This window comes from Vigna unguiculata, chromosome 4, assembly GCF_037176805.1.
Source record: "Vigna unguiculata cultivar grain cowpea cultivar isolate G323 ecotype 2 chromosome 4, ASM3717680v1, whole genome shotgun sequence".
In the NCBI taxonomy this organism is placed as follows: Eukaryota; Viridiplantae; Streptophyta; class Magnoliopsida; order Fabales; family Fabaceae; genus Vigna; species Vigna unguiculata.
Genome location: NC_140795.1, coordinates 44,115,914 through 44,141,891, shown reverse-complemented (window position 1 = coordinate 44,141,891; position 25,978 = coordinate 44,115,914). Strand labels below are relative to the sequence as shown.

Genomic DNA, 25,978 nt, shown 5'->3' with positions numbered 1-25,978 from the left:
TTATTACTAGATGACAAAATAGTACTAGAGGTATATTTTCATCTACTTTAGAATATATAACGAATAGATTTTATTTATTTTTATTAAGAGGTATATTAATCATTGCAAGATATCTCCATACATTGAATTATTTTAAATCTGGTTCTCCTTTTTTTTTTTAATTCATAAGAGTTTTATCACAACCTTTTGTAAGGAAATATATTTGAGGATATGACAAACAAAATATAAAGTTTCATCTTATATCATTTTAAGCATGCTAGAACTTGTAGAATAACATTAACCATATTAAAACATTTTTTTTCTTTCGCAGTATCATTAGATTAGTACTATACACTATATAAAGATGTTACTTAAGAAATAATATTATTAGTTTCACACAAAATCTCATTTATAAAGACATGTATTCTCATTTTTAAAGACATATATTCATCACTTTCCTTTTTAATTAATTTTGTACCTCAAAATTATATAATTTGAATAATCTCTAACCAAACTTCTCAACATTTCTAATAATAGTATATATATATATATATATATATATATATATATATATATATATATATATATATATATATATATATATATATATATATATATCACAACTTATGTTTGTAATGATCAAAGAAAAATTACTAAATATTTTATTACAAGATAAAAGTACTAACTCAAATAAATCATCACAAATATATCATTTACCAACTAAATCACATATCTAGAAATAATAATTCATTGTAATAAAAAACCACTTTATAACCTTGTTGAGCAGTAAGAAAGTTTCTAAATTCATAAAAATGAGATTTTCATTTTAAAAAAACAGATGACTTTTAGAAGACAAATTTAATTTTACTTGACCATCACCTCAATTTTTAAAATGAATTTTTTTTTCAGCACACACATGATCATAAACATGATGTCAATTAAAATAATTCATTTTAATTTCAATGTCATAAACAATATTTTTAAGTTAATAAATCTTATAAAACTATTATTATCAGTCATATATATATATATATATATATATATATATATATATATATATATATATATATATATATTAATATAAACTTTTTTTCTTGCAAATGCATAGTTTCATAACTCAATAGTAATTTTAGTACGGTAAATTATTTTATAATTGTTTTCATACAAAACACTTGAAATATATTCATGAGCTAGAACATCTGTATTTATCCATTGTAAGAGTAGAAGATATTAAAGTATAGATTAATATAATAGAAAAAAACATTATCTGTAGACATCACAACAAACAAAATCACTGAGCCAAAATTTAATTTATCTATAGTTTCATTTATTGTTATCAATATAAATAAAAACAATTATATATAATTTTTTAGGCTTAGTTGAGACTGATTTAGTTATAACTATAATACACATTATTTCATATAAAAAAATATTTTCAGTCTTCTGTTCTATATTGTCTTTAATGTTAGAAATGAATAAGTTTTTCTCTCTAATAATGTTAGAAAATGATTATACAAATAGTACTAATAATAATAAAAATATGAATAATGTAATAATAATTATTAGAGCAATAATAATACTGACATGTATATGAATGAAAGAATATTAATCGAACCCAACAATTCTTACAACAATAAGATATAACAAGTAAATGAGGAAAGGAAATAAAAATATCATGGGTTGAAACACGCAGAGCTTTGTCCTTAGAGAAAAATGCCTACTGCACATGACATGTACTTCTCTGAATCTTTTATGAACATCAATGTCTTAAAAGATAATATAGATAAAAATACAAAACAATTGTAATAAATTTGATTAAATAAAATATTAATTCGTAATAAAAAATATAATCATTAACCATAAATAATATTTACCCGTAAAATTAAAATTCTAAAAAAATATAAATAATTATAAGATAATATTTTAATTATATATTTTATAAATTATATTAGATATTTCCAACACTTTACGCCAATAACTTTTTCAAATAATTGATAGTGAAAACAAAAAGTTGAATAAAAGAAAAAAAATAAAAAATCTTTACAAGTTAGGGTTTTTTATGACTTGTATTTTTCTTCTTGTTTGCTACGGCATAGAATATTCCAGTACATAAGAAAGAAAAAAAAGCTTCATGGCTTGGCCTGATATTGGAGTGAGTGAGTGTGAAGTGAATGGCTAAGACTGAGTCAAACAATGAATTAGATATTTATAGTCAAGCTCTTTCAAATTTTATAAATAAAAAAAAAAAAGCAAAAAGAGAAAGAAACAAAAAGAGAGACTTTTAGAAATGTGGCAGCGATAATACATTTAGTGTGATGGTTTATAAAGATTCTTTAAATATATTTGAATATTAACTTTATAAAATAATTCTTTGTTGTCAATTAATTAGAAGAAATCAAGCTAAATAAAATAATAACATCAAAAGTGATTTAAGAAGTTAGTTAATTGCAAAATTATTTTGATTGAAAAAAGTTAACTTGTTTAAATATATGATTCTGGTTTATTTCTTTGTACATTTTCATATAATAGATTACATGACGAAAATAAATATAACTTTTGATTTTATGATTTATGTGTGGTGTGTAATTTTGTAACCCATATAATGGATAGGACTTTAAAAGTCTTTTGATTTCATTTTCAGAATTTCTTGTCACGATGTCCTAATTTCGTAACTCATAAAATGGGTTGGAATACTTCTATTTTTTTTCTTTCTATTGTTTTTAGTATGCTTAATTTTCTAACTTATAATATGGACGAGGAATAAGAAATCCATGTAAACTAAAAACACATTTAAATTGTAGAAAAGAGTTAATAAAACATTACTTTAATTAAATATAACTTTTGGTGTCTGTTTAAATACGATAAACAAAATCATTCCTTCAAATAAAAATAATGAAAAGCAAGAAAAGGAGTGGAAGAAGAATATTGTAGCATAAGTAAACCAAATGACATAAAGACAGAGACTTTTTGAATGCCAACATTTTGTGTAGACTTACAATTCAAACAATCCGTTCATACTTTTTTAGCACCTAAATTACAATTACGTTGCTTCTCGTCCTTTAAATTGATTTTAACATTTTAGTGTATAAAATTTAAATTGTTAAATAGATAGCGTATAACTGAATAATGGTTAATAAAAATACATTTTAGTGTACAAAATTTATGAAGAGAGTTTTTAAAATGGATTTGAATACTAATTTTAAAAAGTAATTATTGGCTTTCAGTCAGAAGAAATAAAGCAACAAAGAGTAGAACATTAAAAGTGATTTAAAGAGTTAGTTAATTATAAAAATAATTTTTGGTTAAATAAAAGTTAACCGTTTATTTAAATATATGATTATCGTTTATTTCTTTAGTACATTCTCAAAGAATGTAAAATATTTAAACTTTTTGGCTGGAGACGAGGAGGAGGAATGCTGATATTTTGTAAGGTCTAAGCAAAAAAAAAAAAGATAAAATATGAAAGTGATATTGAGAGGTGAATTTGATTTTATAAAATTAGCATAGAAATTAAAATTGATAGACGGATAGAGCAACTATGCAAAGGTGGTGCAGCTCTCTCTATAAATAGGATATTTAGTATGTAAGCATAACCCATAACCACTGCTTTGTAATGAAAAAACACTTGTTTCTTTACAATAGTTGGGTTAAAAATGACTTGCTCCTTTTTTATGGTTCTGTTTGTTTATTCGCTTTTTATGTCAACTTTTAGTGTGTGCAGAGAGACGATATGCATTGGAAGTGAGAGAGAGACACTGTTGAAGTTGAAGCATCATCTCACAGATCCTTCAAATAGGCTTTCTTCTTGGAATGTCTCTGTGAATCCCAATTGCTGCGAGTGGGATGGAGTTGTCTGCAACAACTTTACATCTCATGTTGCAGAGCTTCATCTCAGAACTTCATTTCCTGATTTCGATTATCCATTATATTACGAAGATTACGAAGAAGCATTGGAAGATCACAGTAGACGGGCCTTGGGTGGAGAGATAAATCCTTGTTTGGTTGATTTGAAGCATTTGAATTACTTGGATCTCAGCGGCAATCATTTTCCAAGTACTCCAATTCCTTCCTTCATTGCAACAATAACTTCTTTAACACACCTCAATCTTTCTTATGCTGGATTCATGGGAAATATTCCTTCTCAGATTGGAAATCTCTCCAATTTGCTCTATCTTGACCTCTCTTATGTTGCCAACGGAACAATTCCTCCCCAGATAGGGAGTCTCTCCAATTTACTCCACCTCCACCTCAGAGGTGGATATTATGAAGAATCTTTGTTTCTTGAAAATATTAATTGGCTATCAAGTCTTTCCAAAATTCGTTATCTTACATTGAGCAGCATTTGGTCACGTAGAGGAGGTATGCTAATTCCTTCTTCTCTTGGTTCAATGAACTCCTTAGTTCACTTGGACCTCTCTTATTCTGAATTCATCGGCAACTTTCCTCCTCAGATTGGAAATCTTTCTAAATTAGTGTATCTAGACCTAAGCGGTGCTGCCAATGGAACACTTCCCTCTCAAATTGGAAATCTCTCTAATTTGTTGTATCTTGACCTTGGAAGTGATCTAACTTCGATTCCTAAAAATGTTGACTGCTTGTCAAGGCTTACAAAGCTTGAATATCTTGATTTAGGAGGTGCAAACCTATCCCAATCATTTCAATTGCTTCATACCCTCCAAGCTCTTCCTTCTTTGATGCACCTATATTTGTCGAGATGTACACTTCCTCACTACAATCAACCATCATTTCTTAACTTCTCGTCTCTCCTCACTCTTGATCTTTCTGAGGTTTATTATCATTCTGCAATTTCATTTGTTCCAAAGTGGGTATTTGGACTGAAGAAACTTGTTTCTCTATTTTTATATGCTAACAACTTTGAAGGTCCAATTCTTGATGATTTTCGAAACCTCACACTTCTTGAAAATCTTGATTTGAAGGAAAATTCATTTTCATCTTCTATACCTCATTGGTTTTATAGTAGTTTTCCTCATCTCAAGTTCTTGGACCTATCATATAACAACCTACAAGGAAATATTTCTGATGCCTTAGGAAATGTGACTTCTCTAGTTACACTTGATATGTCAAACAATCAACTTGAAGGTCCAATTCCAACTTCTTTTGGTTCTCTTTGCAACTTAAGGGTGATACAATTCTCATATCTCAAACTCAATCAGCACATTAATGAAATTTTAGATATTCTTGCTCCTTGTATTTCCCATGGACTCAAAACACTTGAAGTTAGAAGTTCTCAAATTTCAGGTAATCTAACAAACCAATTTGAGGTTTATAAAAATATTGCCACACTAAATTTTTATGAAAACAAAATTGGTGGAGAACTCCCAATATCACTCGGAAAACGTTCATCACTAAGATCTCTTTCTCTATCCTATAATCAGCTTAGAGGAAATCCATTTGAAAGTCTTAGACCACTCTCTGAATTGTCATATCTTGATATTGGTTATAATAATTTTGAAGGAGTTGTCACGAAAGATCATCTAACAAATCTTACGAGTTTGTATGAGTTTTTTGCACCAGGAAACAATTTGACTTTAAAAGTGGGTCCAAAATGGTATCCTACTTTTCAACTTACTTATTTGGATATGAACTCTTGGCAATTAGGTCCCAACTTTCCTTCATGGATTCAATCACAAGACAAACTTTATTATTTAGCGATGCCTAACACGGGAATTTTGGATTCTATTCCCTATTGGTTTTGGAAAACATTTTCTGAAGCTTCTTTTCTAAATCTCTCTCATAATCATATCCATGGTGAGCTTCAGACTACTTTAAAGAATCCAATATCTATAATTGGTGTTGATCTAAGTGCAAATAAGTTAAGTGGCAAATTTCCTTACCTTTCAAATGGTGTGGGTTTTTTGGACCTTTCAAGCAATTCATTCTCCAAATCCATGGATGATTTTTTATGTAAAGGTAAAGAGAAGCCAATGAAATTAGAATTTCTCAATCTTGCATCGAATAACTTATCAGGGGAAATACCAGATTGTTGGGACATCTGGCCATATCTAATGGATGTAAATTTACAAAATAATAATTTTGTTGGAAACATTCCCCAATCCATGAGTTCCTTAATAGAGCTAGAATCATTAAGCATCCGTAAAAACTTGCTTTCGGGAACATTTCCTACAATTTTGAAAAAGACCAATAAATTGATTTTGTTGGATCTTGGAGAAAATAATTTTTCAGGAACAATTCCAACTTGGGTTGGAGAAAGTTTTTTAGATATGAAGGTTCTTATCCTTCGATCAAATAGATTTTCGGGTCATATTCCTAATAAAATATGTGATATGAGTCTTCTTCAAGTGTTAGACTTTGCACAAAATAATTTGACTGGAAACATACCTACTTGTTTTAACAGTTTGAAGACCATGACACAGATGAACAAAAGTACAAATGCTCTTATCTATTGTTCTGCTATAAACTATACATTTGAATATTCAGATTATCCTGTAATCAGTGTTCTTCTTTGGTTGAAAGGAAGAGGAGATGAATACAAAAACTTTCTCGGGTTGGTAACAAGCATTGATTTGTCGAATAACAAATTAGTAGGAGAAATACCGAGAGAAGTCACAGATTTAAATGGTTTGATGTTTTTGAACTTGTCCCACAACCAATTTAGTGGTCACATTCCACAGAATATCGGTAATATGGAATCATTGTTGGCCATTGATTTTTCAAGGAATAAACTTTCTGGTGAAATCCCTCCAACCATTTCAAATTTGAGCTTTCTAAGCATGCTAGACTTGTCTTATAATCATTTGAATGGAAAAATTCCAACAGGAACTCAATTGCAAACCTTTGATGCCTCAAACTTTATTGGCAACAATCTATGTGGCCCACCACTACCCATCAGTTGCATCTCCAATGACAAAAGCTATGATCAGAATGGCAAAGGGAGTGATGATAGGCATGGAGTGAACTTATTTTATGTGAGTATGACATTTGGATTTGTGGTGGGATTTTGGATAGTAGTTGGTCCTCTGGTCATTTGTAGATCATGGCGTTATGCCTATTTTCATTTCCTTGATCATGTGTGGTTCAAACTTCAATATTTTTTCTAATGTCAGTACAATATATCTAATGTGGTGAGAAATAAAGTTATTATAAAACATGGAAGTTAATTTGAACTACTCTGTATTGCATAGTTGATCAAATTTTCAGGTAATTTCTGTTTTGTTTGATTTATTTTCAAATATGAGAGTGTTATTTATTTAAATTACTAGTGGATTTCAAAGCTAAAGAATCTACATGTGCAACTTATTATGGATAAATTCTAGCTAATTTAACAAATTGCAATCTGTTGTTAGAAAATTTAGACAGTGTGAACTTAAATTGAACCATGTAAAACTCTTGTTGAAAAGAATTGAAGCAATATATTTAATGAGTTGCTTGGGTTTTAGATACTCAAAGGCACTCCTATTGAAATTTATAGATGGTTACAATTTCTTTCTCAATAGCAAGATTTGAAGGCATTATAAAAGACTAATTTCTTTCTCAACAGCAAGATTCAAATACTTTGTGAACATTTAGTTTTGGATGTAGCCTTTTTAACTTTATCTCTTCATTTTTTTTTTAATTTAGTCCATTTTATTTTAACATTTTACATATAAACAGGAGAAAAATGAGACTGTGGTATGAAGGTCTAATGACACCCATTGGAACTCTATGTTGAATATGCAAAATTCTCTTGTCTGCATTTGATAGACATTTGATCAAAGATATGTAAAAAATTCTCATACATTGGATTAATCGGAGGAGTACTGCTTTCATTAATTGGTATTATTAGTTTCAGTTTTCATTGTTAAAAGGTAAATGTTGAATGCCATAAATAAAAGCTTATAAAAGAAAAGTGATTCATGAAAGAAAGAGGTAGAGTAAAGAGAAGTAGTAATGGAAAGGAAGCAGATGCAGGATAAAATAGGTTAGTTTGATTGATTTGTGTTGTCCTCTATAATTTATAAATGGATTGAGAAAGTGCTTAATATCTATATATAAAAAAAACCATTGAAATCATTACATTGTGAACATTTGAGAAACATTGAAAACTATAATCTATTGTGCCCTCTATGAAAGACCATTTGCAGACTCCATCTATGTATTGAGAAGGTATGGAGTTAACAATATATCTGTCAAGAGTTAACAATTAGAGATATAGGAATCCAAAAGTTAATCAGTCACTTTTTGTGAAAAATGTCAATTCTGTTTCATACATGATAGTCTTCAATTGTTCATAAATATTAATCAAAATTGATGAAGCAGTCCAGTGTCACTCTTCTCAATAACATCATTTCAAATGCTTTTCTATATTTGATGAAACTCGATTCAACCACCAACGTTACTACATTTTTCACACCTTGGCTTTTAGAAATTTATGTGGTTTTGACAGGGTAGGAATTTTGACATCGAAGATTGTCTGCATGTTATAACCTATAATTTAAAATCACTGAAAGCAGAGTGATATCAAACTATCATTTTGTTCTTCTATTGGGCCTTTCTAGCCTCCAAATTAGAGTGCAAAAACTTGTTTCAGCTCAATAGCTCCTTTATCTTTACTCTTCTTCTTATGCGGCTATGTCATCTTTATTACTCTATTACTGAAAATATTTATACTTTTTGATACTTTTCTTGCAAATATTTTATAAAACTTTCAAAATTCATGCGAAATTCTCAGAAAACATATTTTTTATTTCATGATTTTCATGCAAAAAATATGCGGGAAAAGATTCAAAAAAATTGAAAAATTCTTGTACTGATGGTTTAAGAAATCTGGATAATTTATATTCTCTTTAAAATATGCATAAATGCATTTTTATGGTAATGTGTTTATTATTTGGTATGTGAAAACTTTGTAGCAAGAGACATATGATCTACAGACTTTTACTTTGAAATGGTTTGTAGTTTTTCCATCCTCTCCTGTCACAACTCATCATCGTATCTCTTGTTGTTTGTAAGTTTATCTCTTTGAAATCGATTCCTTCATGCTTTCAACTTACTTTAAACGAACTTTTAGTATTCCCTCATTATTTGCATCCATTTCCATCCAACTGTAAGAGTATTTCACAGAGAGCTTCCTAGAATTAGCTGTCTTTGGAGCAGAACTGAGGAAGTCCTAAGTTTCAGAATTTTTCTTCTCTGCATTTCACTCCAATTTGTGTGCACTTAAGTGCTCTTGGATTGACCAAAAGCTGGCACTAAGGCTCAGCACAAATTTTTGGCTCTTATCCTATTATTAGGAAAAACGTTCATTGTTTGCCTACCTTCATTCAGTCACATATTTTCTTTGCTGAGCAAGTCTTCTAGCCATTACAAGCGAAATGATCAAGTAATTTTTCTTTCTGCAACAAAATGTACCTTTAAACTCAGTGAAAGTAGTAAAAAAGAGTGGGCATCGAGTATAATTTCTTGGTTGACTATGAAAATCAGGACGTTTATGGTTGAGTTATTTTCTCCCTATCTTCTGCCTACTTCTAAACCATCAAATGCAAATGGGACTGTGTGTTACACTTAGCAAGAATATCTATCATCAATGTTCTCGTTTATAATGGTAGCATATTAGTCAGAATGTTAAGGTTACCCCACCTTCTGTGTTTGCCAGTTTTGATTGTGGGTTTCTACACTGTTATTATCTGGGTGGTAATTTTTTTAGTTTCACACGTCTCACGATCTGCGAAGTTAGAAATTAATATAGACAAAAATTGTTTGCGCAGGAGAAATTATTCAATACCTATAAAACATTGAAAACATTACATTTTGAACATCTCACATGAATAATTGAAAACTACGATGTATTTTGCCCTGTTTGAAAGGTCATTTGTAGAAACACTCTCTTCTCAAATTCCAAGTTTCCAAATTATAGTTTTGTATTCTGTGGACTCCATTTATGTATGTAGTGTAAGGGTAATGGGTGGAGACTTAAGCTGGTGAAACTTGGGAGACAGAGTCATTTTCCACAATTCTCAACTGGGTATTCGTTAAAGCCTCGTATTAATAAATATGAAGAAGGAAAAAGGGAGAAAACTATTATAATTATGAAGAGTAAATTTAAATGTTAGTTATCACAATCTAATAAGTGTCTTGAGTTTATGGAGGACTTGGGTATACGTCATTAGAAGATTTGTAATTTTAGTTAAAAAAAAATTACATATTGAATAATAATATTTTGGTTGAGTATCGTTAGGTGTAAGTCTCGAGATATTAAACCTCTTATGTTAAGCTTTTGTTTCTACTTCTACTTATTGGTATGCTTATGCTAGAAAAATGTATTATCATACGATGTACTATTATTAGAGTTCTAAATGCATGTGAGGAATTACTTTATCTTTTTGTGGTTCCCATTTTCATCCTTTTATTTACTACTATACTTAGGTGAAGCTTACATAAGTTCTTTCATTTTGTTTTAGTATGTGTTGACCTCTTTCTTCTAATCCCAATAAATGCACCGGATCAATTATAATATACACAAGTGTCATAAAGACTTGTACATATATCTAAGTAATTTAACTCTGTTTTGATTTGTTACGGTTTTGATGATAATATTGTGAGTGACTTAAATAATATAGTGTCAACACCTAATTTTGTCCGGATAAAAAATAAATTTTTGATTTTGATAATAATTAAAAAAAAAATAAAAAAAAAAGTGAACATAGAGTATAAACATATATTTTTATTTTTACTTTCTATTTTATTTTAACTTTAATTTTTTTTTGTCTTATCATTATTTGTATTTCTTATTTATATATACGTACATATTTTTTATTTGTTTATCTATTTTATTTACTTTTATTTATTTATTTATTTATTTATTATTATTATTTTTCATCTTATTTTACTTTACATTCATTTTATCACATTTTGAATTTTTATCTTATCTTATTTTATTTCTTTTTTATTATTTTCGTTTTACCTTTTTTTAAAAAGAAGAAAAAAATAATAATAATATAAAAAAAATAAATGATGAATGGATTGAAGTCAACGGGACTGAAGTTGTCAGTTTCCATACTTTTCCCTATTTTGGGTCTTTGACATGAAAAAGGAAGTGTTTAGATGACAACTTATCACTGCGACGTCATGGCATGCAGATAGCAACGTAGGGTGGTTGGGAGGCAACGGCTGAAATTTTTGGCTATTTCAAAAATACAGGGTATGAAAGAAAAAGGGGGAGAACCGTTTGAAAGGGGAGAACACAGAGGGAGATAATAAGATGAAGAAGAAAAAGGCAACAAGGAAGGGAGGGAAAGAAGCAGCTCGAACAAAGAAAGATTTGGGGCTACAACACAAGTTAAAAAGCTCCGAGGTAAGTCCTGCACCTCCAATACTTGAGTGAGCATGATGTAGGTGTGTTAGGTGTCATGTTTCGTTAAAATCCTTGAATGCCATGAATGAAGATGAGATGATGTATCTGTGTGCGTGGCATTATCTGTTTATCTATGCATGCATATATTGCTCACAGTTGTTACTTAAGTGCGGGGAAGGAGAATACGTCTGAACACCACCTTCATACTTTACACGCTTCATTCTCTCTCTTCACCTGTGCAAGCTGTGCAAGCGTAACACCCAAACCAGTTTCATTTCATCCACTACCCCATCATCCTCTCTGTTTCACCATCATTCATCACCACATAACCAAACAGATTCTCACCATTTTTACTCGTTCATCCTAACACAGTTTGGATCATTAATACACCAGAAAACTTATCACCACCTTCTTCCCGTCGCACTCAACACAAACACACGATTCTTCCATCATCATTTTCACATTCACCTGCATAAAAAACCAAATAAAAAGCAGATTTACTATCCTCCATCGTTAGCCCCCGCTCCAACGTTTTCATAACACACCAAACCCTCCCTCGCGTCTCAAAACCCAAAAATCCAAATTCCAGAACAGAGAAACAGAGAAGAAAGAGGAATCGCTGGCGGCATTGCCCCCGGCGAGTCGGACATTGAATGGGCTGAATGATGGCAGCTCCGTCACGGTTGGGAGCACTGTAGTGGGGTTCTGTGATGCGGATTCCAAACCTTGGTGACTCGCGCAAGAAGAAGAATGAGAGGCTTGGGGCGCAGCGGAGGCGATCTGGGTCGCGAAGGCCAGGGGTTGGGTTTCCATGGTGCTCGTGTGTCCCAATCACGGTGGCCGGTACGGCGACGGCTCCGGTGTGAAACGGAGGTGGTGGCAGCGACGTTGGTTGGTCGTCAGAGCCGCGAAAGACGCAGTAGCCAACTGGTTCTGTGGTGCGCGAGAACGAAGACGTCGAGCCTCCGGCGGAGGTCGTTGGTGGCGGCTAAAATGCAGACGCGGTCCCAGGGTTTGGAGTTGTGGTGGTGGCGCGGTGAAGCAGAGACAGAGGTGAACGGTGACAGGGGTTGGAGTTGTGGTGGTGTCGAGAAGGAGAGGCTGCCGTGAATGGAGGGTGATATTGTTGGTCCGAGCACATGTAGGAGAAGGGAAGAAACCCCTGTAGGTTTCTGTTCGTGAAGAAGATGAATACCCACGGGAGTTGGGGTCTTTGCACACATGAAGGACTTGGGCTGAACGTTTCTGCTCTGCACACTCCTATTTTTCAATCTTTGCACCTTACTTTTATGTGTGGCCTGATGTGTATTTCCTCTTTCTTTGTGCAGCATCCTGTTTTACTGATCTTACTCCCCACGTTTTATTGTCATTTTTGGGCTTCTTTTCTTTCTTTACTTCCCGCACCTTTAACTCATTTCTCTCACCCTCCTTTGCTTTGGAAACTCCTTTGTGCACCTCCATAGTTGCTGATCTCGCACCGTTTGTTTTGGATCTAATTGTGTTTGCTGTTTGCACCCCCAAATTTCACACATTTCTTTTTTTTACTCTATTTTCAGCTTTTACTTGTTATATCCCCACCTTTTAATAAACACACCTCATTTACTTTATGTACCTCTTACTAATTGCTCATGCACTCTCATATTTTATTTTTCACTTTTATCCTTCTTAAATAATTTCATCCTTTTTATTTATTTATTTTTGTTATTTAAAAAAAACAAAATATTTGCAAATTATAAAAAATTGCAAAAAATAGAAAAAATCAAAAAATAAAAATGTTTTCTTTTACTTCATTGTGTATGTCCGGTCGCTCGCACCGTGTGACACTTATTTTCTAAAAATATCAAAAATAGTTTTCTTTCTCTTTTAGTGTCTGTTCGACCGCTCGTGTCATGCAACACATATTTTCAAGTAATTCAAAAATACCAAAAAAATGTAAAATTCCAAAATATAAAAAACATCAACATTTTCAAACAAACAAGCCTTTTAAGAACTACGTTATCCTTGATTCTCCACCGTGAGATACGTAGGAGAGAGGCCAGTCCTTGTCAGGTTCACCTTCAAAAAATCAAATCATTTCCTTTGTCTTCCATATATTTTCTAAAGAACTACATATCCCTGATTTTTCATTTTGAATGAGAATACGTAGGACTAAGGTCAATCTTTGTCGGGCCCAAAAAAAATAAAATAATATTTTTGTTTCTTTTTAGTATTTTTGGTCTCATTATTTTTGGGGAAAATTAACATTTTGAAAAACCACATTAACTTTGCATTTTTAATTAAAGGTACCGCCCTCGGGTGGGCGGGCGCGATATGGTGCTAATACCTTCCCTACGCGTAACCAACTCCCGGATTCAAAATCTGTTTTTTTCGCAGACTTGTCTTATTTTTATGGTTTTCCATAGTTTTCCATAATAACTATGGTGGCGACTCACAAATCTCTTTTCAAACCCGTTTCTTTTTGGTTCGTCGTCCCGTCACGATTTCGGTTACGACAGATAGTAAAAGATTGAAAGTAATCAATAGATAAATATTGAGATTGAAATTCATCTATCTTCATTAATTGTAATTTTACTGTTTTATCAAATAGTGGAACAATCATTCATTGCTACTAAAAGTTCTAAGGTATGTCTAAATCAATTCATTAAGTTTAGACCCTAAGGATCTCAAGCACAATATTGATTCCTCAAACGTTGATGCATAAACCTTTGCTTTAACTGCAAAACTTTGAACTCAAATAAAACATTTAAATATACTCCTAACATCTAAACAAATTAGATGACTTGGTTGGACTTAGATTAAAGATTAGTTTTATAACTCAATCCAAATCACTTAAATAAGATGAATGATCAATTCATCCAAACATAAGAACACAGACCAAATCATTAACGATGAATAACAGAAAATATCAAAGATAAATAATAGCAATACATAGAACCATAATAGATTACATCCAATTTTAATATAAGAGAGTTTAACTACTCATGTTGATGACGTTCCTAACAAGCATATGGAATAGTTGTTTCCTTCTCATACTTTCCTAAGATATTACAATAAGTTTAGAGAGAAATCCTAAGAAAAGAATCTAAAGAAATTGCCTAAAATAGAATAATACTATATTTTTATAGAAAATACACTTGTGGCTTCAACTTTATTCTCAACGCTTTAGAAGTTTTCCTTCTATGCGAGGTTTTCTTGTGACCAAAACTTCTTGCTCTAATAATCCAATCTTGATATTTCCTTCCTACGAGAGTTTTCTTTGGGTTGCAACTTTTATTGACGAAGTTCGAGCTCTCCAAATCCGATCTTTGAAGTTTCTTCATCAAAGGATTCCTCCTTAGCTTCAATGCCATGTTTGTTGCTTCAGCTATTCAGACCATTTTTTTACTTGTTCTAAACCGCCTTTTCCATGTTAATGTCACGCTAAACATGTTAATTTCACAAACATGTGAATTTCACGCTAAACCAATTTTCCATACAACATTTTTCATTCTAATAATGGAAAGGTTGGTGGTCATGCTAAGTAAATTTAAAAATCACTAACCATTAATAATTAAATAAAATCCAATAAATTTAGTCTTGATTTCCTTAATTTCTATTTATTCTTATGCTAATTCCTTCTTCTTTTTATAGGCTAATATGTAAATTAATTTCTAAAATTTCCAAAGAAAAATAAATAAGATAGACATTTTGAATGATATAGTATGTTGAGTTGTTTTTATTTTTACTTTATTATATTGTACCTATCACTACAATATTTTGTAATTTAGACCACACTAAATTAGACAACAATTAAATAAATGTGGCCTAAACATATAATAAACAACATTTTTATAAATATTGTATAAATATCATAAAAGCTTGTGATAATAGAATTGTTGCTTTAAATTATGTGGGCAAAATCAATAAAAATATAGTCTAAAAATATAGGTGAGGTCTAAAATCAACCTGAAAAACTATTGTTTATTATGATGATTTTAAGTAACGATTTTAAAAGTATTTTCATACTAAAAACCGTTGTCTATTACCTATAGTTAAACTCACCTATACCATGTCTAAAACACTGTAATTTAATCTTTAGACTATGATTTTTATAATTTAGATCATAATTTTATGTCATTGTCTAAAGTGATTTTTATTATAGTGTATCCATCACTTTTCTTTAGCCCATAAAATGGATTACATGAAGAACAAACAACTCCATATTTGAAATAGCTTAGTCTTTGCATATGACAACCTAATTTTCTATTCCATAAAATGGGCACAATTAGAAAGATTAAAAGTTATGGACAGTTATTCATTTTTCTATTTCTTTGTTATTAGTGAGCTATTTTCTAACCCATAAAATGGGTGCACTATTAGAAATATCAACAACTCTTAGCGTCTCTATCAATTTGATCTCTTTCCCCTTTTCGTTTTCATTGATGAACTAATTTTGTAATGGACAAAGCGGACAACATTACAAAGACTAACATTTTAAAGTCTTTAGGCTAATTTCTTTTTTCTTTTATGTGAGTACTGCGCTTAATTTTCTAACAACTAAAATGAATTTGGAATTAGAGCACATGTAAATAATCTTAATCTACTTATACTATAACACCAAAAAAACAGATTTTTTTTAGTAGAGAAGAATGATTTTTTTGTAAACATGCAAATAGTGACAAAACCCTCTCTGACCTGGGATATATTTCTATGAAAGACTAAGTTTAATTAAGTCTTATACTTTGCTTTTATTTCTTTCTTTCAATCTGATATCGTTCATCTGCATTATTCTTATTGGTTTCAGGGAGCAATCAGTTCCGTGATTGAAGAGAGTTCTAAAAGAATTTAACACAATTTTAAGATCAGACAATAACTTAATTTTTGTAATGATATCTTAGCTGCATGCTCTTGTATTCTCCAAAAAAATTTCAACTTTAAGATTTTAATTTATTCAAACATTAAAAATAACACAATTTCAATTTTGTTACAAAATTATCAAACCCCAGTAAATCTCTGTGAAGTGGGTGTTAGAAAACAAATTTACTGTAAATTATTTATATTTTGAATAAAATCTAGTAGTTCATTTTTTTAAAATTAATTATCTATTGAGATTGGATTAAAAAAAAGCTAGAATTAAGTTAATAATACAGAACTTGTGTTATTTACTTAACAAAAGATTTTTGTCTTGGAACGCCAAAAAAGTGGGGAAGAAGAAAAGTATTAAAATAATTAACGGTAAAAAATATTCTGATTAAATTTAATTTCAACTATATATTTTAAATGTAAGATCAGAATTTATTTCTTTCTTCCACACTTTTTCATCTGAAAGTTATTCATGTCTCTAACATCATTAAATTGAAATTCAAATATTTTATACCTTTACCCAGCACAATAAAATGGAGGGTTCCTGTCCTTTCAAAGAAATGTTTTACGCGATCAAATTTTGAACAATTAAAGTTTTAAAAGGGAAGATTATGTCGTATAAGGATACGAGGAACAAATAATATTGCCAGAAAGTTTGAAATTAGTTCAACATCACATTGTAGATTCAGGTAAGTTTGATAACACTTACATATTGTTGGGAATTTCATGCCAATGTATAATTTTTTCAGGTGCCAAAGATGAAAAAGCCTGCGCTGAAGGTAGCTTTGGTGCCAGATAATGTTGGGAAGCCTACGGTGAAACTAGAGAAAGTTGCTGTGCAGGACGGAACCTGTTCATGGGAGAATCCGATTTTTGAATCAGTAAAATTTGTTAGGGACGCAAAATCAGGAAAACTTCAAGAGAAAATCTACCATTTTGTTGTTTCAACCGTAAGCAGTGGATTTAATTGCATACTATCCTTTACCTGACTAAGATGTTGGCTGGAGAGTCTAATCATAATAGGTTCTTGCAGGGATCTTCAAAATCTGGCTTTCTTGGAGAATCCTCAATTGACTTTGCTGATTTTGCTGCAGAAACTGAGCCACTGACGGTGTCCTTACCTCTGAAGTTTGCCAATTCAGGCGCAATCCTACATGTGAGTACCTTCTATTCCCCTCCCCACCTGGTTTCTTATGTTCCTCATATCATGCACATGATTAATCATCTTTCAAAATCTCATCTTCGTCAAACCTTTCTATTTTTCCCTTCTTCTTCCATGTTATTTAATACCATGTCATTACAAACACCAAATATTATTCCTCAAATAACAAATGTTGAGACAGGTGACAATTCAGAACGTGGAAGGGGTACAAAGAGATCAAAGGTGAAGATGAACCACGCAGCCAGTTAATTTATCTCTACAAATTTCCTTTTGTTTCAGGATTTTCATTCCTCTCCTTGTTACTTACCTGTTGCAGTACTTTCAGAAATGGGGAAGATTATGGAAATGGAAGCTCAAGACACCTACTGAGCATTTGCAGTGCAGATGAAAATTCTCGTAATGTTTATGAAGTAAGGTTCTACATGATACTGTGACTTTACACAGCTAGCAATTTTTATTGTATAAAGTTGGAAATTTCCTAAACAGATCACGAGGATAAATTAAGAAAATAAATAATCTATATTATAAAATTTCAGAAAATATTAGTATTTTTAAGGGATGGAACCCTGACTTTTAAAGCATCTAATGGCGTCACTCCTGTGGTAACTCTGGCAGGATTTTCCCAAGCTATTACCACCCTTGAGGCAGAATTCAATGCCGTGCAAAGGAACTATCGAGGCCATTGCAACAAGAGCTCAAATGCATAGGGGGTCACTGGGTTCAGCATCAGATAGGAGTTTAGGTGACTCCTGGAGAAACAGCCTGGAAGATACTCATCCTCGAGAAACATTACAAGAGCCTTCAGATAATGTCATTGAGAACCTTAGAAGTGAAATTGCTTCTCTGAAGAGGAAAGCCGAAGAATCAGAACTAGAGTTACAATCGCTTCAGAAGCTGATGGAGAAGGAATGCAGTCGAGGACAAAGTATGTCAAGACAAATAATCAGCCTCAGAGACGAGAGAAATATGATCAAAACTAAATATGAGCAACTAATGTCGCAGCAAAACCTCATTAACGAGACCAAAAATTCAAAAGCCTTACAGACTGAGATTGAACAAGCTAGGCAGCAGTTAGAAGCAATAAAAGAAGAGCTTGCTTATGAAAAAGAGTTTAGTTCTAATCTTAAATTGCAACTCCAGAAGACACAATACTCAAACTCCGAACTACTTTTAGCAGTTGGAGAACTTGAAGGAATGCTGGAACATAAGAATAAGAAATTGTTGGACAAAACTAAAGAGCATGATGATGCCACAGAATTAGGTCACTTGAAGCAGAAAATTGCAGACCTGAATGGTGAAATAGACATTTATTATAAGCAATTTGATGAGCTAAATGAGCAGATAAAAGAGCTCAACTTTGAGTGTGAGCATCTGAAGAAAGAAAACCTGGATATCTCTTTGAGATTAAACCATAGAGAAGCAAAACAAATTGCGTTACAAAATAAATATTCAGCTTCTTTGGCAACTATAAAACAACTTGAATCTCAAGTACAGAGATTAGAAGAAAAGATAGGGAAGCAGGTGGATGATTTTTCAGGGTCTTTGATTTACATCAATGAACTTGAAAATCAAGTCAGTGATTTGAAGAGAGAAATGAAAGTACAAGAAGAGGATTATCAAAAAGATTTCCAAGCCATGAAATGTGCAAAACTTGAACAGGAAGAACAGGCAATCCAAGCAGAGGAGACCTTGATAAAGACTATACACAACAATGATCTCGCATGTCAGCGTTTTGAGGATGAATATAGAAGTCTTTCAGCTGAAATGACATTGTGATGTGATCCCAATAAGACTTATAACATTGGGTCAACGCCTGGACCCATTCCTTTTAATTTCTTTTATTTTTAATTAAATAAATTTGTTCAAATTGGTTTATTTTTATTAAATGCAGCCAATTATTGAAGTATTTGGCATTGGACTTGTGGGCCCAATTCATTTCCATGCCTCCAAACCACCCATCAATGCCATTTTTTTTCTGCCTTCACCTAATTGGGCTTCCAGCCCAATTCCTTCAGCATCTTCCAGCCCAATTTCATCCTCTATTTCCAAGTTAGGCCTGCGTCAAGTTTGCAATCCACCTGCACTCCAATTTCTAGCTGCACACCTCCAAGCATTGCAAATTGCTCCAGCGTTGCCCTTACTTGTTCCAGCATCTGATGGGCCGAGAGTCTCGTTTCTTCCAACAGCCCAGATGTCTTCATTTCACGCGTCTAAGCACACCATTTCAAGCTGCAGCAACCACGTGCCTCACTTTTCACTCTGCGAGCCCAATTACTGCGACGAGGCTTTTCGCAGATCAATCTATCACGCATAGACCGCTCGCTCTTCATTTCCGCTCCAAAACCCTTAGCTGTTAGGGTTCTTCTCCTGCTTCGAACCTTCACATGTTTCTCGTCGCTAGGGTTTAAGTCTTAACACAGCTAGCCGTTAGCTCCGTTTCCAACACGTTCCTTTTGTTGCTCTGCTAGGAACATTCCCATGTCCACACCGTCAAGGCCATCTAGGGTTTGTTAGGGTTCCGTTTGCCGTTAGGAACCATTGTTAGACGACGTCCTTTGCTTTTCTTTTTCACCGGTTGCCTTCATCTATAAATGGCAAGCCAATCCCTTGTAATTTTTAGCTTTTGATGAATGAGAATTCCGGTAGAGATCACTCCCACCGTTCATCAGCTCACCCAAACCCTAGATTAGGTTTTGGCCTCTTAGGGTTTACCAAATCAGCGAGAAATCAGAGTGAACCGAGCTTTAACATCATAAATCTTCATTCCGCTGCGTTTTCGCTCGCTCTCTGCGAGATTCAATCGGTGGAACGCCGATTGGGAGAGCTTTTCCGGCGATACCGCGACGGAGAAGCCTCATCAAGTGGTATTCAGAGCCACTCAATTCTCGGTTGTCTTCAAAGCTAAGTATTCGAGCACTCTCTCTACTATTTTTCTCTTTATATGTTCGATTCTGTCTTGTTCTATATTCGTTTGAGTCATTTTTACTTCTCTGGTGTTGATCTTGTGCTCTGTGATGTGTTTTCGTGCTGAAATTGATTCTTTACTATTGTTCAGATTGCCTTGAATCAATAACTGTGTTGTTGAAATGTTTAGCTTTCTCAATCCACCGCTTAGTGCATGTCTGTTAGGTTTTAATTTCAGTTTTAATTACCTGGCTTTCAATTTTATAATCTCGTGTATTTGTCTTAGGTTTTGTTAGTTCGTTTTCTATGTTAATGATTCCATAGTAGTGTGCCTAATTTGCGCGTCTGTTTTGTACCTATTGTGTATCACATGCTTAGTTTCCTCTGTGTTGTGGAGTTCACATATTGCTCCTAGATCAATAGCAATGTTCTGCAGTTCATGCTTCTAACTGTTTCAGTTAATTCGTGCTTGTTTCCCATTCGCTTGCTTCCACAATTTGCTCTCTGTGCTTTTGAATTTTTGTGTCTATCATGTACTTTGCATCTGGTGGCTAATGAATGCTATGACCGCCATAATTCAAGCGCATTCCATCACGATAATCTGATTCATATCAGCATTTATGTGTGGCACTGCAAGCTTGGTCACGTGAATCCATAGGCTATGTTAGCATCTTGTCTTGAGCATCTTGTCTTCATTGTTGGAGTCATGTTCGTGTTTGATAAATGTTTTTGATGCTATTGCTGGCCTAGTATATTTGTTTAAGTTTGAGTGTTGTATCAGTCTGCCATTCAGATTTCAAATTTGCTTTAATCAACTCATACACATTTTTTTTTTTTGAAAATATTGCTTGGTTGTTGGAGTTGTTTGAATCTGAATTCCAATGCTATTGCTGGCCTAGTATATTTGTTTAAGTTTGAGTGTTGTATCAGTCTGCCATTCAGATTTCAAATTTGCTTTAATCAACTCATACACATTTTTTTGTTGTTGAAAATATTGCTTGGTTGTTGGAGTTGTTTGAATCTGAATTCCAAACTGCAGTTGTGTCTATTTGCTTTGAATACCAGTCCTTGTGTTCATTTTTTTTCAGTACTGGTTTAGTATCCCTTGTTCTTCCTTTCCTCTTTTTGTCTACTTGGCCATGTGTGCTTAGCCCTTGCGTGAAACAATACTGCTCTAGTTTAATAGTTGCATCTGACTTCTTCATGATCTGTTGAGTTGAATCAATTATTCTAGTGATGTATCTTATTTGTTCACTGAACTGAGGCATGATGAGTCAGTTCTCTATTTCTTCTTGTGGCTTGATAACATTATGACGTGAACATTGGTTTCACTGTTAAACATTGGATTTGCCTATTTCAGTTTCAATGCCCTGCATCCTTTCACTGATTCTTGCTGCATTAATTTTCCTCATGTCTTAGATTCAGCTTTGCCATCTACTTTGTTGAGTTGTAGCTGCTGTTTTCTCAGATTGTGATCATTGAAATTGCTACTTGTTGTTCTGCCATAAGTTCAGTTCTGCTATATCAATTTTGTACTGCAGTTTCTGTGTGGTTGCCTATTGTTGTGTCTTGTTTCTTTGTTTCCTTTTTGTTTCTTTACAATTGTTTTTGAGTTGAATCATTTGCATCTGTCATATGCCATTGACCATTTGAATGGAATTGGATAACTACTTTGAAGTGAATTGTGCTTTAAAACATTAGTTGCATATGTGATCTGTGAGTTGAAAAGAAAATCTGTTGAGTTGAAAAGAAAATCTGTGAGTGGAAATGAAAATCTGGGGATAAGAATATGATTGAAATTCTGCATTGATAAATAATGTTTGACTCATGTCAGTGAAAAGAAAGAGTGCATCAACACACAAAACAGTTCACAATTTCGTATTCACCATTCCTTTACAATATAATGTGCATGTGCTCTTGATTCAACTTGTTTTGAGTCTTTGTTTGAGTTTGGTTTTTGTTCATCTTGTTCTAGACACCTTCTTTAGGTTCCTTTTGTGTGCCTTCTTTATTGGTTAGCTTGTTTTTCTTGGTTGTCTTTATTGGCTATCCTTTGAGTTTGTCTATTCAATCTTTCACTTGATGTTGTCCACTTCTTCCATTTGAGCTGCTTTGTTATTCTTATGTGGAAGATTGTGCATGCTCTTGGTTCACTTTGCTTCCAACTCACTATTTTGGAAATCCTTGTAGGTAAAACCTCTTCTTGAAGGTGGAGTGGTGAGTGAACCTGTTGGGAGGTAAACTGTCGAGAGATTCATAGGAGTGAGCTGGTACTTGAGACCATAAAAGTGGAAGACACTTGAGGGAGATTTATTTGAAGGCTGGCCGAGAGAGAGACATGGACTAGCATAGTGTTATTTTTAGTTTTTTCTGTTTTTCATGTCACGGTAATTTGTGTAATTTTTTTTTTCAGATTTCAGTGTTTTTCTTTCATTTGGCTTAGGTGGGAAAATGCTTTAGCGCAATCCCATCCTTAGCAAGTTTGTAATAGTTTTTAAACGTGTAGTGTGAGATTCAAGGGGTTCCAAAAGGCCACTTGTATCTTCACTTAGGTTTTTCGTCTAGTTTAAGTTTTTTTTTTTCGCCTTTATGTTTTCTGTTTTATGCTTTAATGTCCAGGTTTTGTGTGTTTGCCATTTATGTTTTAGGTCACTGTGATATCTAGGTGTCATTTGTTTTACACCTAGTTGACCTTCTTTTGGTCTTTAAGTTTTCACTCTTTTCATACATTTTGTCAATTGGTTTTTCACCCATCTGTTTTATTTGTATTTTTATTAGGAAATTTTGTGAAAGCATTTTAGAGATCTCTGGCTAGGAAAGGCTTGGTTCCTAAGCTTGTTCATGTTACTCATCTCCCTTTCGTGGGAGTATGTCTAGAATTTTTTTTCACTACTTTCTCTTTAGAAATTCATTAACTTTGTGAAAAGTTGTTTTGTCAAGAGTGTTTCAAAATGAGTTTTTTTTTTCTAACCGTATGCATATAGATAGGCATAATAGTGTGCATTTAGGTAGACATAGTAGTCATGAGTTGCATCATACCATTCATAGTTAGACATAGTAGAGAAAATTTAGTAATCTAGTTAGGACTTAGGATCCAAGCAGATTGATTGGCAATATATTCTGAAATTATGCAATTTTTATAATTTACAACAAACCAACGAATCATCTTTTTCAGGGCATGTTATAAAGTTTTAATACGGCAAAGCAAACATTTGACACAAACATGACAGATGCTGAAAAAATTTGTATGAATTAGAAACACATTAGTCAGTTTGGTCATACTTAATGATTTGGGAAGGATTTATAGGGGTTTTGGACTCATATTATGGGACATCACCACACAAACAGTTAAGTCATATTTCTGGCAGAAGATCCAAGAAAAATCATTTCAATTATTTAGCGCCTTCGCTGATTATGAAGAACCAGAATTAAAAAAGTATAGTTGTACACATGTTTATTACAAAATATGCTAGGGAAAACCTTTGGCAGAATATTCAAGAAAACTTCGTCTTCCAACTAGTTTCATCAATCCGTCTCTGAGTCAGAAGTATTGGAAAAATACGCTTTTCGATCCCTAGTTTCCTCCTCCAACTCCTGCTTCAATTTGTTTTTGTGTAAAATCATCTCACTTCTATATTCTTCCATTTGTCTCTTCAGACTCTGTTGATTTTGTCGACTGCTATTTGCCTCTGAAAGTTGACGTAGCTTTTCTTTCTTTGTTTGTATACGAAGAAAAGTATCGTATAAATTCATAGCTGCTTCAATCCGCTTTAGGGTCACATCAATATCCACTCGTAGAATTTTCTTGAATTTGTTAAAGAAACTCATGTCTGAACTGAAAAGAATGAAATTTAGAAAATTGATGACCTTTCACATTCAAGAAAATTCTACGAGTGGATATTGATGTGACCCTAAAGCGGATTGAAGCAGCTATGAATTTATACGATACTTTTCTTCGTATACAAACAAAGAAAGAAAAGCCACGTCAACTTTCAGAGGCAAATAGCAGTCGACAAAATCAACAGAGTCTGAAGAGACAAATGGAGAGGAGATTGGTGCGGCGGAAAGAAAACCGGCAAGAAGACTTAAGAAAATAGAAAGAATATGCGTGGAATGTTGAACTGACATTACTAAAATAAAAATGAGAAAATGAAGAAAAGTTAGAGTTTGAAAGTGAAGAGGATTTACCACCGGAAAGAGGAGAGGCGGAACGAGGAGATTGGTGTGGCAGAAAGAAAACCGGCAAGAAGACTTAAGAAAATAGAAAGAATATGCGTGGAATGTTGAACTGACATTACTAAAATAAAAATGAGAAAATGAAGAAAAGTTAAAGTTTGAAAGTGAAGAGGATTTACCAGCGGAAAGAGGAGAGGCGGAACGAGGAGATTGGTGCGGCAGAAAGAAAACCGGCAAGAAGACTTAAGAAAATAGAAAGAATATGCGTGGAATGTTGAACTGACATTACTAAAATAAAAATGAGAAAATGAAGAAAAATTAAAGTTTGAAAGTGAAGAGGATTTACCAACGGAAGGAGGAGAGGCGGAACGAGGAGATTGGTGCGGCAGAAAGAAAACCGGCAAGAAGACTTAAGAAAATAGAAAGAATATGCGTGGAATGTTGAACTGACATTACTAAAATAAAAATGGGAAAATGAAGAAAAGTTAAAGTTTGAAAGTGAAGAGGATTTACCAACGAAAGGAGGAGAGGCGGAACGAGGAGATTGGTGCGGCGGAAAGAAAACCGGCAAGAAGACTTAAGAAAATAGAAAGAATATGCGTGGAATGTTGAACTGACATTACTAAAATAAAAATGAGAAAACGAAGAAAAGTTAAAGTTTGAAAGTGAAGAGGATTTACCAGGGGAAGGAGGAGAGGCGGAACGAGGAGATTGGTGCGGCAGAAAGAAAACCGGCGCGAAGACTTAAGAAAATAGAAAGAATATGCGTGAGTTCAACATTACTAAAATAAAAATGAGAAAATGAAGAAAAGTTAAAGTTTGAAAGTGAGGAGGATTTACCAGCGGAAGGAGGAGGGGCGCAATCCCATTCTTAGCAAGTTTGTAATAGTTTTTAAACGTGTAGTGTGAGATTCAAGGGGTTCCAAAGGCCACTTGTATCTTCACTTAGGTTTTTCGTCTAGTTTAAGTTTTTTTTTTCGCCTTTATGTTTTCTGTTTTATGCTTTAATGTCCAGGTTTTGTGTGTTTGCCATTTATGTTTTAGGTCACCGTGATATCTAGGTGTCATTTGTTTTACACCTAGTTGACCTTCTTTTGGTCTTTAAGTTTTCACTCTTTTCACACATTTTGTCAATTGGTTTTTCACCCATCTGTTTCATTTGTATTTTATTAAGAAATTTTGTGAAAGTATTTTAGAGATCTCTGGCTAGGAAAGGCCTGGTTCCTAAGCTTGTCCATGTTACTCACCTCCCTTTCGTGGGAGTATGTCTAGAATTTTTTTTCACTACTTTCTCTTTAGAAATTCATTAACTTTGTGAAAAGTTGTTTTGTCAAGAGTGTTTCAAAATGAGTTTTTTTTTTCTAACCGTATGCATATAGATAGGCATAATAGTGTGCATTTAGGTAGACATAGTAGTCATGAGTTGCATCATACCATTCATAGTTAGACATAGTAGAGAAAATTTAGTAATCTAGTTAGGACTTAGGATCCAAGCAGATTGATTGGCAATATATTCTGAAATTATGCAATTTTTATAATTTACAACAAACCAACGAATCATCTTTTTCAGGGCATGTTATAAAGTTTTAATACGGCAAAGCAAA

General features: G+C 32.9%; 2 protein-coding genes across 4 annotated transcripts; both read left to right on the top strand.

Moving 5' to 3' along the window:
- Window positions 1-3,588: 3,588 nt before the first annotated feature.
- LOC114181250 (receptor-like protein EIX2) lies at window positions 3,589-11,212 on the top strand. Of its 3 annotated transcripts, none has more exons than XM_028067654.2 (2): window positions 3,589-6,926; window positions 11,076-11,212. In XM_028067654.2, the coding sequence occupies exons 1-2, from the start codon at window positions 3,633-3,635 to the stop codon at window positions 11,085-11,087; spliced, it is 3,306 nt and encodes a 1,101-aa protein (XP_027923455.1). In that variant the 5' UTR covers window positions 3,589-3,632; the 3' UTR covers window positions 11,088-11,212. The 3 variants fall into 3 exon arrangements, with proteins under 3 accessions (XP_027923455.1, XP_085528773.1, XP_027923454.1); XM_085672647.1 differs by lacking the exon at window positions 11,076-11,212 and adding an exon at window positions 7,612-7,857; XM_028067653.2 differs by lacking the exon at window positions 11,076-11,212 and having other exon boundaries at window positions 3,589-7,127.
- LOC114181252 (uncharacterized) lies at window positions 11,193-19,107 on the top strand. The gene is made up of 6 exons (XM_028067655.2): window positions 11,193-11,290; window positions 16,882-17,082; window positions 17,166-17,288; window positions 17,476-17,516; window positions 17,611-17,704; window positions 17,910-19,107. The coding sequence occupies exons 1-6, from the start codon at window positions 11,198-11,200 to the stop codon at window positions 19,068-19,070; spliced, it is 1,713 nt and encodes a 570-aa protein (XP_027923456.1). The 5' UTR covers window positions 11,193-11,197; the 3' UTR covers window positions 19,071-19,107.
- The last annotated feature ends 6,871 nt before the right edge of the window (window positions 19,108-25,978 follow it).